A 15,231-nucleotide genomic window follows, 5' to 3' on the forward strand; every position below is an offset into this window, starting at 1 on the left:
TGTGTGTGTGTGTGTGTGTGTGTGTGTGTGTGTGTGTGTGTGTGTGTTTGAGGAGCAAGTAGATAATTAATAAATGCTTTTATACACACTAACCAAACCAATAAGCCTTGTTTTTAGTGTAGTTATGCAGTTCTATTGTTTGTTATGTAGGTAATTGTAGGGTAATAAAGATAGAGCACACGTTCATTCAACCTTTATTTAGACAGGATATTTTTCCATGCTGGAGTGGGTGAGGAGGGAAGATGAAGTCTTCTTGTTGATCAGGATTTGTATTAGGTGCCTGAAATTTTTATTCATTTGAAAAAGACAGAAGTTACACTAAACTTTGACTTGCTTGATTATTTACTTAAACTGTATATTTGCTTTAAACAAAGCACATTATTTCTTTTTTTTTTTTTTCTTCTATTTTTAGCTTCTTATGAAGCTCTTTCTAAAAGCAGCTCACCATGGTTCAACTTGGCTGGCAACACATTTTTCATTCAACCTTTATTTATGCAGGTTAGTCTCATTGAGCCTCAAGGACTCATTTACAAGAGAGACCTTCCCCAAAATGTTTAGAGTCTCGTTATTATAAAGCCTCGAGAAACGTAACCAACTGTCGGAAATGCAACATGTTTATGGTAATTATATGTTTGTGCTTGTAGTTTGATTGATGGGTCAGCCAATAAGCAGGACTGAATGTGCACAGTGTGTGTGTGTGTATGTGTGTGTATGGGGGGGGGGGGGGGGCCCTGAGGGACTGGGGGAAGTGGAGCTCTGCACCTCCTGCAGGGGGTGCCGTGTCTCCCAGCAGAGGGATGCAGCAGGCAAACAGAGGGGTGCCTGCACCCCCCCTCGCTCCGACCCCCTCCACACAGACGTACACATCACCCAACTGCACCCCACTGAGCTACACGAGGAGTGGATGAGGGGGCTGTCGGGACCCTGTTCTCTTCCAAACCCACTGATGCATAATTCATGTGGAAATAGCAATTTTGCTATTTTGCTATTGGGGACTTAAAAAACTGAAGAAGAAAAAAGAAAACAGTTTTATTTCTGTGCAACACGCATCCTCCTCAACTCTGTCTTTTTACAAACAGTTGTTTGATATTTTAAGTGATAACCTCCTCATTGTCAAAGCGATAAATAGTTAATAATAGTTATTGCCTTATCAGCTGTGACATCAGTCACAGAGTATAAAAATATTTCCAGACGTCTTTGTCCAGGCTGTGCTAATGGACAGCCAAGCAACAGCTTGTATGGTTTTTCTGACTTAAAACCTCCTCATAAACATGATCCCAGTGTGAAGAACGTTACTTTAGCTAATACTAAACCTTTTAACTTTTATGTTCAGTTTGTTACATTTGTCTCAACCAGACAACATCGGTGTTACTGCGTAAATGTTCAGTATTTGTGCTGAGCCCACTGAAAAACACTGTTTATGGTGCAGAGGCTGAAAAATGTATCAGTACCACTGATCAGGGTTTTGTTACACAAAAATCTGTGTACAAAAGTGTAGGAGTTTTATATGAACCAATGTAGGGTGTTTTTTTTCCCACATATGCATGTGGTTTTTGACATTGAAAATGCCTCTTTAGGCTAGCCATTAGCCTAACATGGAGGAGAACTACTGTTTCTTTCTCCATACTCTGTGCTCTGAGTGATGTCAACCTGGAAAAGTATGCACACTGTTTTTGTAATTGTCTTTTGCTAGTTGCTACAGGAGAAAAGTGAACTGAGCTTCAAGACCTACCTCTAATAAACAATGGTAAATAACCCCCCAGGCATTTAATAAGCACCACCCGTGTATGAACAGCATACTAGCACTCACCCAAGTGAAACGTTAGGGTGAGTGATTAATGCTTTATTTGTATTTTCACATTGTTTGAAAGATGTGTTGTTCTGTATTGCCTTGTACTTTGCATGAAGTCTATGTCACTGCTGAAACAAGCAATAGAGTTTTTGAGTTTATCAAACTTTGTTTGACACATGTCCTGTAGGACACTGTTTACAATTCCAGGTGGATAAATAAGACAAGAATAAATAACATTTTTATTTTTAGCTTTATTGTGAAGTTTGTATTCCACTGGGTTGTGACTGTTGGCAAATAATTGGAGACATAAATTGTGAGAAAATATGCTAATTTTACTTTGAATCACGTGTACGTAGCTGGTACTTATAAAAATATCTGCAAATAAATTGCAACTTTTGCAGGGCATTGCTGGGAACATTGTGCAAATTTATTACAAATTTAGTAACAGAGTCAATCATATCTCAAATCAATCATAATTTATCCTTGTTTGTTTCTAATCAGTACATTTTTTGTTTCAGAGGTTGGCAAAATCTCCCAAAGTTGTTCCGATTTTTTTACTTATTCTGACGTGGAAACTAAATTGCAAAGTGTTTGAGATCATTTCCAGACTCCTCGACAGCAATTATTATTTTGAGAGAATTTGTTTTGCAAGTATTTTCAACTTGTTCAAAAGTCATTCAATTCATTCATTCAACCTTTATTTAGACAGGTACAGTGCCTTGCGAAAGTATTCGGCCCCCTTGAACTTTTCAACCTTTTGCCACATTTCCGGCTTCAAACATAAAGATATAAAATTTTAATTTTTTGTGAAGAATCAACAACAAGTGGGACACAATCGTGAAGTGGAATGAAATTTATTGGATGTGTCAAACTTTTTGAACAAATAAAAAACTGAAAAGTGGGGCGTGCAATATTATTCGGCCCCCTTGCGTTAATACTTTGTAGCGCTGTCTTTTGCTGCAGTTCCAGCTGCAAATCTCTTGGGGTTTGTCTCCATCAGTTTTGCACATGGAGACACTGAAATTCTTGCCCATTCTTCTTTGCAAAACAGCTCGAGCTCAGTGAGGTTGGATGGAGAGCGTTTGTGAACAGCAGTCTTCAGCTCTTTCCACAGATTCTCGATTGGATTCAGGTCTGGACTTTGACTTGGCCATTCCAACTCCTGGATACGTTTATTTGTGAACCATTCCATTGTAGATGTGTCTTCATGTTTTGGATCATTGTCTTGTTGGAAGATAAATCTCCGTCCCAGTCTCAGGTCTCTTGCAGACTCAAACAGGTTTTCTTCCAGAATGGTCCTGTATTTGGCCCCATCCATCTTCCCATCAATTCTGACCATCTTCCCTGTCCCTGCTGATGAAAAGCAGGCCCAAACCATGATGCTGCCACCACCATGTTTGACAGTGGGGATGGTGTGTTCAGGGTGATGAGCTGTGTTGCTTTTACACAAAACATATAATTTTGCATTGTGGCCAAACAGTTGGATTTTGGTTTCATGTGACCAGAGCACCTTCTTCCACATGTTTGGTATCTCCCAGGTGCTTGTGGCAAACTTTAAACAACACTTTTTATGGAGATCTTTGAGAAATGGCTTTCTTCTTGCCACTCTTCCATAAAGGCCAGATTTGTGCAGTGTACGACTGATTGTTGTCCTAAGGACAGACTCTCCCACCTCAGCTGTAGATCTCTGCAGTTCATCCAGAGTGATCATGGGCCTCTTGGCTGCATCTCTGATCAGTCTTCTCCTCGTTCCAGATGAAAGTTTAGAGGGACGGCCGGGTCTTGGTAGATTTGCAGTGGTCTGATACTCCTTCCATTTCAATATGATTGCTTGCACAGTGCTCCTTGGGATGTTTAAAGCTTGGGAAATCTTTTTGTATCCAAATCCAGCTTTAAACTTCTCCACAACAGTATCTCGGACCTGCCTGGTGTGTTCCTTGGTCTTCATGATGCTCTATGCACTTTGAACAGAACCCTGAGATTATCACAGAGCAGGTGCATTTATACAGAGACTTGATTACACACAGGTGGATTCTATTTATCATCATCAGTCATTTGGGACAACATTGGATCATTCATAGATCCTCACTGAACTTCTGGAGTGAGTTTGCTGCACTGAAAGTAAAGGGGCCCAATAATATTGCACGCCCCACATTTCAGTTTTTTATTTGTTAAAAAAGTTTGACACATCCAATAAATTTCATTCCACTTCACGACTGTGTCCCACTTGTTGTTGATTCTTCACAAAAAATTTAAATTTTATATCTTTATGTTTGAAGCCGGAAATGTGGCAAAAGGTTGAAAAGTTCAAGGGGGGCAAATACTTTCACAAGGCACTGTAAATCCCATTGAGCTTCGAGGACTCATTTACAAGAGAGATCTGATTTCAACAAAGAATGATGACAACAATAGACAACAACAATAAACAGTCATTAAAAAGTCATACAGATTTTTTTTTTTTATCAAATAGGATGGCTAAAAAAAGAAAGAAAAGTAACTAAAAACAGCTAGATTATAAGGTGAATGTAGAAAACAAAAACAGGAACATGTCTGCATTGGTCCCTGCCAGAAGTCCAACAGATTCTTAAATCTTAAAATGTCTGTGACTAATGCAAAACTTTGAAAACACTTGCAAACCTTTAGATATGTAATGCATTTTTGAAATTATGATGTTATTGATGTTGCAGCTTTATGTTGCGAGGTCTTTTTTTGCATCTTTTATACTGTTTCCTGGCCATTAAATGGTGTGAGACATGATTATTTTGGGGCTTTGCCCATCCTTGTGTTCTCTTTTTCTCATCTGCCTGTATGTTGTTTGTAATAGGTCTTTCTTGTAAATGAGTCTTCGAGGCTCAATGGGAACTAATCTGTAAATAAAGGTCTAATAATAATAATAATAACTTTTATCAAAGATGCTCTTTGCAGTTTATCCACAGCCTAGTCTGGTGCAGACTTTACCAACAATGAATCCTGCCTTGCTGTACAAAACCAGTTTCCAAACAGCCTCCTCACTAACAAGTGTGGTTTGTTTTTCTGTCTCTATCTCTGAGGGCTGCATCAGATTAAATGAAGAGAAAAACTAGCAGTTGGCGTTTCTTTATTTATTTATTTTGTTCCAAATTTGTACTGAATGATGACTGAAACATAGAGGCACTTTTAACATAGAGGCACATTTGTAGTGTTACACTTCTAATATTCACATATTATCTATTACCCAACTAAATTACTATGGCACATTGTAAAACCAGACTTTTTCTTTCAGTGGTGTCTCTTAACAGATTGGTCTGTGACTTTTTAATTTAGTTAAATCTTTTAAATTCCCATTTTTTCACCAAACTTAAAACATAAATACTATTTTCTTCTTTCGGCTTTTCCTCTTCAGGGGTCTCCACAGTGAGTCATCCTCCTCCATCTCTGTCCTCTGCATCCTCTGTCCTCACTCCAACTCCCTCCATGTCCTCTCTAACTGCATCCTCTTTGTCTTTTTCCTGGCAGCTGCATTTCTAACATCCTTCTACCAGTATACCCACTGTCCCTCCTCTGGACATGTCCAAACCATCTCAGTGTGTCCTCTCTAACTTTATCTCCCAGTTGTTCAACCTGTGCTGTACCTCTGATGATCTCATTCCTAATCTTATCCATCCTTGTCACTCCTAAGGAGAACCTGAACATCTTCATTTCTGCCACTTCCAGTTCTTTCTCCTGTCTTTTTGTCAATGCATTTAAATCATATAGACATTGTCAATAAAATGTATTATTGCTATAGTTGCTCAAACTTATTTTTCTTTTAGTTTAAAACAAACATAAGATTCTAGCTGGGGGGTTTTTGTACGCTGTAAGTGGAAAAATCGTATCACGTAACTATGAAATAACTTAAACTGTCATGTGAATGTATTCAAGTGGTCCTCGGGCGCTTACATAGCTGCTCACTGCTCCACCTGGGTGTATCTCACATGCGATGGTTTAAATACAAATAACTAATTTCACCATTGTTTAGAAACATACAAGGATGACAATACATAGCACTTTACTTTATAGTTTTTTTTTTTCATCTGCAGTGTAGTGAAACACAATTAAAGTGCTATGTGTTGTCATCATCGTATGTTGTCATACGATGATGACCTTAGTTCTCTGCATTTAACATACAGAGGTTAAAGAAGATGAGCCTGTGATCAGAAAGTCTCAAGTTCTACTCCCAGTACCGTCAATATCAAAAATGTGGGTGGAAAAGGTGAAACACCCCCACCTGCCTCCACCCTCATTTGCCCCACTCTGGGTCCCTGAGCAAGGCCCTTAACCCCCCATCTGCTCCCAAAAACAGGTCCCTCTTGAAAATGAGTTCTCGTGTCTCAATGAGACTACCTGTATGAATAAAGGGTCAATTAAAAAAAGAAAAAAGAAATCACATGTGAGATACACCCAGGTGGAGCAGTGGGCAGTTATGTGGGTGCCCGGGGAGCAGTTAGGGATTGGGTGTCTTGCTCAAGGACACCATGACATGTGTACATGGCAGGAAGTTGAACCTGCAACTTTCTGGTCCCAGGTCGGCTGCTCTACCTCTACCCCATCTCGGCCCTGACAATTAAAAAGTAAAGTTATGAGAAAAGACTCTGCAAATACCCTAAAATGTTTACAACTAGATTAAATATAGTTCCTTGGTATTATTCTACCACTGGGTCTATAAAGATACTGTCATTAGTAAATAACATGCATACATTTTCAAATTGCTCCTCAGCTGTTCCAGTTTATTACAAATGTCCTTAATGTATTTTTTTTTTCCTTCTTTTTGACTAATTCAAGGTTTTACTGAATGTATGAACATCTCATATTTTTGAAACGTTTTATATTTCATATCATTTTCTTTTATGGCTTATATAGCAGTTCTTATAGAATCCAGTAAACATGCATGAGCTTATTTGGGATCATTACTTTGTCTTTTATTTATATTTGATCAGCCACACTTGATAGCATCACATCTAAACTGTGTTTTTCTTACAATTTCAACATAAATTCATACTTCTGATTCTGTGTTTGCTTTGTCCACTGTGACAGGACGAGACTATATTAGTGCAGGTTCTTCCCCCTCTCATGCTTTCTCTGTTTCCTCTTAAGTGCGTAGACGTCTGAAAAGTCTGTACCTTGGTGTGCGTCCAACAAAAGCTCTCTGTCCATTTTCATCTTCTGGTGAATTTGTGTTTGAATAACACCAAAGCTACAAATCAAAATATGTGGGACACTTAGAGTGAGGTCATGGGTTGTAGATCACCACGGCTCCCAGAGAAGTCTCCTGGTATAAAACAGGGACGGGTGGCTGCTACTTTGACTGATGGATCTGGAGACAGAACCCATTCTCCTGAGTCTATGCCTGAGCCAACCCCTCATTTTCCTCGCCGCAATATATTTCATTAAACTTTTAACTCTTATGGTAATTTGCTTGACATTTTGAGGCTGGTGCTGCTGAGTGTTTCCCTCTCTGTAATTTCACTCCTAACAATATGTTCTAAAAAGTACACACTCGGAGGAGTTAAATGGATGAAATAGTGAGGCATCCCAAGCGAAGCAAGCCGAGCTGCGTGGCACAACATTTCATGGTTACAACAGTACAGGTCCCAGTGGCCCAGATATAATTAAGACCTCTTCTTAATTACTTAATAAGCCTAATTAGTAACATTTCCGAGCTGAAGGTTTGGCGGCGAGAGCGATGGAAATCAGAGGAGTATTAAGTCTATTTGTTATTTCATTTAAATCCTAATGCTAATGAAATTAGAGCATTATGATATAACTGAAACAAACCACGCTGGGCTTGACCAAAAGGCTAATGCGGTCTTTTATGCTCTCAATAAGCTTTAAAAAAGATTAAAAGTTTAAAAATCTAATTAATGACTGCAACAGACATGTGCCATCATATTGTAAGTGTTATTGTTTTCACTCTTCGTTCAGTTTGCGCTAATACAAGCCCAGATGTGAAGGAGAGGTGTGTCACCGGGCCTACCAATCATGGGTTGGAGCTGCTGCAGTATTCCTGGCCACTTAATTAGAAGTTGTTGGTACCACAGAAGGTGTCACCAACCTTTTCAGGCTCTGAACAGATGGTGTCCCCTTTTTTCCCCTTCTTTTTTGAGGTCCCGCCAATGCCCACTCTGTGGCTCCTGGGAAAATGACCTAACTCACAGGCAGCTGCTTAGTGCGGCTTGAGTGATTCTTTACAGATGCTTCTGTTGGGGGTGGGGGGCTTAGCAGGACGTACCACCGCAAACAAGGGGTGAGATCTGTAGCTAGCTGCCTGCGTAGCTGCAAAAATCTGGTCTAGTTGCAACGTACCGGTTGTTAAAAATCTGTGTTTTTGGTGCAACGTGCAGTAACGAACCAGCGACCTCCAGCCTGGGAATCTCGACGCCTCGGTGCTGGTTGGGTTTGCGTGCACCTTCCTCTGCTTTTTAGCAGATGGTGTGAATGTCAACTGAGAAAAGGAGCTGAGAAGGCCCGCAAAATGGAAGAAAGAAAGCGAAAGAGGTTCTGCGACAGTTACAAAGCGCTCCTGTGAGGGGCCCCCACAGATAAAAACAAACGGCGGGTAAGAGATGGCAAAGGCAGTTTCAGTCGAGGAGTGGAGTTAGTGAAAAGGCGAGGACCACAGATTTGATATTTGAGGCTGAGGGGGGTGGTGTCAAAGGGTTTAACATGCTTCGTGCTGTGCTGCGTGGACAGAAGATCAGCTGTCACTCCGTCGTCGACTTGGCTCAACCTCCATCCGACCACGCAGGAGGTGGAGAAAGAACACGACAGAAACTGGAAGGCTGTGCTTTTCTGACTAATTACTTGATATGCATTACAGTATGTGGGTTTATTCTTGAAAATATTTGCAGCGTTCCCAAAAATCTCTGACATGATTAAAAGAAAATGTACAAATCCAGTTATTAGACTGCTCACCGTGCTTTATAAACCACACGCACACGTTTGTATTGGTGGAAATCACATTCTCTGCAGAAGATGACGTGGCTGAAAAAGAAATGTCTCATTTTAACGATGCTGTTTCACTGATACAGCAAGAAACATAAAATCAGTCTTTATCCAGTTCTGTCATGTGTAAACCCGTTTCCTCCAGCTTTATCTATCAGATATATGTCTATAGGTTTATGACCATGTAGCCAGGGCAAACGCGATCAATCAGCATGAGCTGCAAGATTTAACAGGTGCACTGCCCTCACTGCAGAATAAAAGGTGGGAGAGTATATTTAATCACTAAACAGGATGATTGTGGCAAACAAAGGTCATTCTGCTAAATGAGAAGATGGAGTACCAGTTTTACACATGGTGACATGCCTGGTATTGTTTTAATTTTTGTAACCAAAGAAAAAGATCAAATGCAGAGAAATGGTGTCAGATTATTTACAACGATCCTCACACTAAACCTTTATTAATTTTTTAATAACAATTTCAACCGATTTAAAATTATTAGAGATTATGTTGTTTTTACAATCACATTTGAGATGATTTCTGTCTGTCCTGTGTCTTTCTGCACGTCCCAGTGTTTCTCTATTCTTTTGTTTCTGCTCCTATGCACACCTGAACCATATCCTAACCACTGCCGGTGTTTCCCACTCGTCTCATTAGTGTCTAGTATTTAAGCTGTGTGTTTTCACTCCCCTGGTATATGGGCATTAACTATCACTCTCCTTCCACATGTCCATGGTCTGGTCTGATCCCTCTTTTCCAATAACGTAAGTTTTGCTGCCCCGTCAGCATTTTGTTTTGTTTGTAAAATCAAATATTATTTTACTCCTGAGTCCTCCTGTCTCTGCCTGCACTTGGGTTCAACGCATTATCACCAGATCATGTCAAAATTGCAATTTATACAAATGAAAATAGCAATGGTCAGAGTCAGAGTCAGAGTTTCTTTATTGTCATTCGCACCTCATGTGGTACATGTGGTGGAGCGAAATTATGTACACAAGGTCCCAGTTACATCCAACAATAAAATGTCTAAGAAAAAACAGTAATAACATCTAAGATATGAACTAAGAAAAACATCAACTAAATATACACTAAGCACTCATAACATAAAACATTGAACATCAGCACAAACATGAACATGAGTCTGTGTGAGCAGATGTGCACGCAGGAACACATCAACATTGAAACAGATCAGCAGCAACATGAAACAGATCAGCAGCAACATGATATGGTTTTTCACAGTGATTATTCTAGTTAGAGATTCATGAGTCTAACAGCCTCAGGGTAGAAGCTGTTCCTCAGTCTAGTGGTTCTACACTTAATGCTCCTTAACCTCCTTCCTGAGGGGAGTGGGGCAAAAAGTGTGTGTGCTGGGTGGGTGGGGTCCTTCATGATGCAGGTGGCCCTCTTCCTGCATCTGGAGGTGTAGATGTCTGTGATGGTGGGGAGACTGATTCCAACAGATTTCTGTGCAGCCCTCACCACTCTCTGCAAAGCTTTTCTTTCTGCAGCTGTGCAGCCTCCATGCCACACGTTGATGCTGGAGCACAGGATGCTCTCCACTGCACACCTGTAGAAGGAGGTGAGGACTGAGCTTCCCAGACCAGCTCGCCTCAGCCGTCTGAGGAAGTAGAGTCTCTGAGGAGCTTTCTTGATCAGGCTGGTGGTGTTGTTGCTCCAGCTGAGGTTGTCATTCATGTGTACACCCAAGTACTTGTAGCTGGAGACCACTTCCACCGCAGATCCTCTTATGTTCAGGGGGGTGTAGGTGTTTTTGTTCCTTCTGAAGTCCACAATCATCTCCTTTGTCTTCTTCACATTGATGTGAAGGTTATTCTCTCTGCACCAGCTCTCCAGGTGTTCCACCTCTTGCCCGTAGCTGGACTCATCATTGTTTGTGATGCATCCCACCACCGCTGTATCATCTGCAAACTTTACAATGTGACAGCATGGATGGGTAGCTGCATAATCATATGTGAGCAGAGTAAACAGAAGGGGGCTCAACACACATCCCTGAGGAGAGCCAGTGCTGAGGGTTATGGTGGAGGAGAGGTTGTGGATCCTCACTAACTGTGGTCTGTTTGTTAAAAAGTCTAGTACCCAGTTGCAGATGGAGGGGCTTAGTCCTAGTGTGGATAGTTTGTCCATCAGGGTTTGGGGGATCATGGAGTTGAAGGCGGATGTGAAGTCCACAAAGAGCATACGGACGTAAGAGTTTTTCTGCTCCAGGTGGTTGAGCGCAGTGTGGACCACAGAGGAGATTGCATCCTCTGTTGATCGGTTCTCACGGTATGCATACTGATGAGGGTCCTCGTTGATGTTGATGGTTGTTTTGATGTGAGTCATGACCAGTTTTTCGAAGCATTTAGCAACTATCGGGGTGAGGGCCACTGGCCGATAGTCATTCAGACCAGTCACTGTAGAGCTTTTTGGGACTGGGATGATGGTGGCAGTCTAGCAATTGGGACGTAAGGGTGTTAAAGGTGCTTCAGTGTCCTTTTATGGATGCCAGAGGACATGCACGCCCAAATATATAAAGAATTCATGAAGAAACTTATAAAATCATTTCATTTTGCTGCATGTGGTAAAATTTCAATATGTTTATTTTTGCAATTAGTAAATCTAGTATTTAGTAGGTTATCCACAAAAGATGAACGCTCCCTAGTGGCTTGCTCAAGTACAAGTTTTTAAATCCCACCCCCTTTTCAAGGATCAAGGTCAAGGTTTCTTTATTAATAATAATAATAATAATAATGTCATCACTATGTTTCCATACAATGGCGAAATTAATCTCTGCATTTAACCCATTCACCACCAGGTGGTGCAGTGGGCAGCTATTGAAAGCGCCTGGTGGCATTTTAGGGATGAGGTGTGCTGCCCAGAGACACCACAAGGTGTGCAGTGACCAGGGATCGAACCTGGGACTTTCAGGTCCCGGGCCGGCTGCCCTGCCTCTACACCATCTCGTTATTATTATTCACATCACATGTGGTACATGTGATGGAACAAAATTGTGTACACAGTTACGTCCAACAAAAGTATAAATTGTAAAGACAAACAGTAATAAGATCTAAGATATGAACTAAGAAATACACTAAGCACTAATAGTACAAAAACAATAAACCAAACAAGTAAATCAGTTTTGTAAAGTTTTATTATATTTTTAAGGCTTAATAAGTGTCATGTTCCACTGCTCTGTTAGGGAGTTGGGAGGTGTATGCAGTACTTTCATATGGCGGGTGCAGGCCCACATTCCCAGTGAGCAGACTCTGGTTTCAAAAACACAACATGACAGCGTCCCAAAATGTTTTTAATATTTTTGCTTTAATTCTGAACAATGGCAGAAAGGGCAGGTGCTTTGATTCAAAGCAAAGTTTTTAAGGACTTTTTTTTTTTTACAATTTTTACAATAATTTGCTATTTCTGAATACCACAACACGCAGTTAGAGTAAAACCACCCTCCTCCACCCAACAGTTATCTGATGATGACAGCATGGCTCTCTCTTCATGAAACTCATAAGTCTGACTTTTGGTGCCCAATAACAACATTTTGATCAAAATGATGCTTTTGAGACAGATTTTTATGCACTCTGTGCCAAATGCGATCACTAAGTCAAAACAAAAGGAGAAAAGAGTTGAGTCCACAGTTTAGCTGTTTCCTCAAATGAAGCAGATGTTTAGTTTCTGCTAAACTGTTCCAACAGATCTATTGTGAGATTATTACCAACATTTAAAAGCAGCGAGGCTTAACATTCTTGACGATGTGCAGAAACATGTGGAGTGTGTGTGTGTGTGTGTGTGTGGGGGGGGGGGGGGCTCTGAAGCTGATGAAGGTTTGGTTGCATGTAAAGTCGGTGAATTCAAACGTGCTCGTCTGCTTTTGCTCTATTGTGATTAGATTTCATAGACTTCCCTGAAATAATTAACTTGTTTAGGTGTGATGTGTGACAAATAAAGTGTTTATCTGCTTCCTAATTCATTTTGAATAAGGAGGTGCATCCAAACATTTGGACTGAGACTTTATGCGAAACCGTAGTTCTCTGTTTACATTGCAGCCTTTGTGCCAGATCTCTCCTGTTTTAATTGTGTTTGTCGTGAAAGACAAACTAACGGCTGCAATGATATCTTGTCTGAGCGCTAAAAGTCTGTCTGCAAGCATCCTAAAACACGTTGTGTTTCCTTATCTAATGAGCTTTAAAACCCAAGGAACCAGCCTTACTTTCTCACAGCAAACTGAAACAATTATAATTTTGTCTTCAGTTTAAAAAAATAAAAATATTTAGAAAAGGATGATACGTCTCTGCCTTCTTAGGAGAGTTTGCTCTGAAAGAGAAGTTCCAATCGACCGTCGACCCTCGGGTTCAGGAGAAGAAATATAGTTTCCAGGCTGGCTGTGCAACAGAGGACCGTTGGACTCGATCTTCACTCTTGCAGAGTTGCTATGACTGTCTACATGTATTTTGTAGATCTGGAGAAGACTTACACTCATCATGTTCCATGAGGCATTCTGTGGGGGGTGTTGCTGGAATTTAGGGTACAAAGGTCACCACTAAGTACCGTATTTTCCGCCGTACCCGTCGCACCGCCCTGTCGCTTCGCCATATACATCGCATCTATTATGCGTCACCACTGATAACCTGGAAATGTGGGCCGGTGTTGTGCCAAAAATTGATGGACTGCCAAATGGGGGCTGCGGGAGCGTGCACGGGAGGACTTTAACAAGAATTTAGCAAGAGTAACACTTAAAAACAATTATTTGTTTGCCAAAATTATAGTAAAAGTGTGCCTCAGTCTACCTTTTGCTTAATAAACGATTAGATAGATTTGTCTTCCTTAGATAGAGAACTTTACTGACTGGCTTTTGTGTGTACGTGAATGTTTCCGTAAAGTGCCCTGAGCCCACTTTGTTGCGATTTGGTGCTATATAAATAAACTGAATTGAATTTAATTATTTTTATCACAGCTATGAGGAAACAACAGAGGTTGAAATTCTTGAATCGTTCGTTGTAATTCACTAAAGATTGTCTACTTTCATTTTTTTTCTAACCTTTTACACTATTGATATAAAAAGCACTTTTCTTCTTCTCTCCACCTGTTGTCTGTCTGCTTGGACTGTACAAACCCCTGAATGCCCTTGAACATACATTGCTCAATTTAACCCTGCACACCGGTCTGCCTAATGCCATTATCCTTGGTCCTCTACATGCTAAAAGTCATTGGTGGTGATAGTGGCTGATTAGATTGTGTCCATTGATTGCACAGCGTGCTGTGAGGAGGACGACAGTGTGGGCTGCAGCTCCAGCATCTCCTCCGCAGATGCTCTGACAGTCTGAGACAGAGCTGATAGAGCCCCATGCAGGGCAACAGATTGAGTTATTGATCCACGCTCATCTTTCTCCCGTCTCTGTCTTCTCTTCGCTGCTCCAAAAGACCCCTTCATCAGGATAATGAATTTCACTTATTGCAGATTAACAGCACATGGTCTGAATGGTAATAATGGCAAAAATTAGCTGTTTGTTACCCCCTCTGAATTCCCAAAAGGAGAGAGGAGATGGAGATTCCTTGTTACTCAGTCTGAAGATTGCTTTTTTACCTAAAAATCAAAGAGAAAGTGCATAAAAATGTAAGATTTGACGGGATATTAGGCAGAAACTATGAAAACTGTGATTTCAGCTTCATCAAGACACAGAGCAGATATTTTGGTTTGATGAAGGAGAGTGGAGGAGATATTAAAGTGAACGCTGAACCTCAAGATGTCTGCTGGAAAAGATGGAGCAAAGAGGGAAAATGAGAGAAGATTGCTGGAAAAGTGATGATTAGTAAAGTGGAAATGAGAGGATGATCAGGCAGTGGTCATACAGTCACCAGGCGGAGGCACTGCTTAAAGGTCACCCATTGTGTCTCCAGCAAAATTGGGGTGGTAAGGAATGAATAATGAGGCTTGATTACAGTCGGCAAGATGGAACATTGCACCAATTCAATCCTCCAGACAATTACAGGCAGCACAAACAGCAGCCGAGTCGGTAGGAAGTGAATGTGTCTGCGGACAGCATCGCCTCCATTGCCGACTTGTTGCCTCCTCGTGTTTGGAGCCATTAGCACATTGTCTGCGCCTGCAGCACATGTATGTGAGGATGTACATGCAACAGCATGGATATGTTGACCACAAACACAAACTGAAGAGTGCTCTTTCTGCTTGTTGCAGGTACGGCTTTGGATTGTTGGATGCTGCGTTGATGGTGCAGCAGGCAGCTCTATTCCACAGTGTTGCTCCACAGAGGACGTGCACACAGGAGGTCTCATTTCACTCTGCCAGGTGAAATGAGCCTGTTTATTAATAGTATCACCTATGTCTGTATATGTGTTTGTTGGTTTGACATGTTGATAAAATATATCATCAACCACTAGACAACTTTTAATGAAGTGCTCAGGAAGTAAACAAGTCATATATATATATATATATATATATATATATATATATATAT

The 15,231-nt window shown here is 40.8% G+C and overlaps 1 protein-coding gene across 1 annotated transcript in view; it reads left to right on the forward strand.

Moving 5' to 3' along the window:
• The window catches only part of LOC119410401 (proprotein convertase subtilisin/kexin type 6-like), a 300,210-nt gene that overhangs the window by 248,117 nt on the left and 36,862 nt on the right, over positions 1-15,231 (forward strand). The window contains exon 13 of the mRNA XM_037677312.1: positions 14,952-15,062. Within this exon, the coding sequence (XP_037533240.1) occupies positions 14,952-15,062 (111 nt within the window). The remainder of the gene's footprint in view (positions 1-14,951; positions 15,063-15,231) is intronic.

This window comes from Nematolebias whitei, chromosome 5 (assembly GCF_014905685.2).
Source record: "Nematolebias whitei isolate Nwh7 chromosome 5, NemWhi1, whole genome shotgun sequence".
Classification (NCBI taxonomy): domain Eukaryota; kingdom Metazoa; phylum Chordata; class Actinopteri; order Cyprinodontiformes; family Rivulidae; genus Nematolebias; species Nematolebias whitei.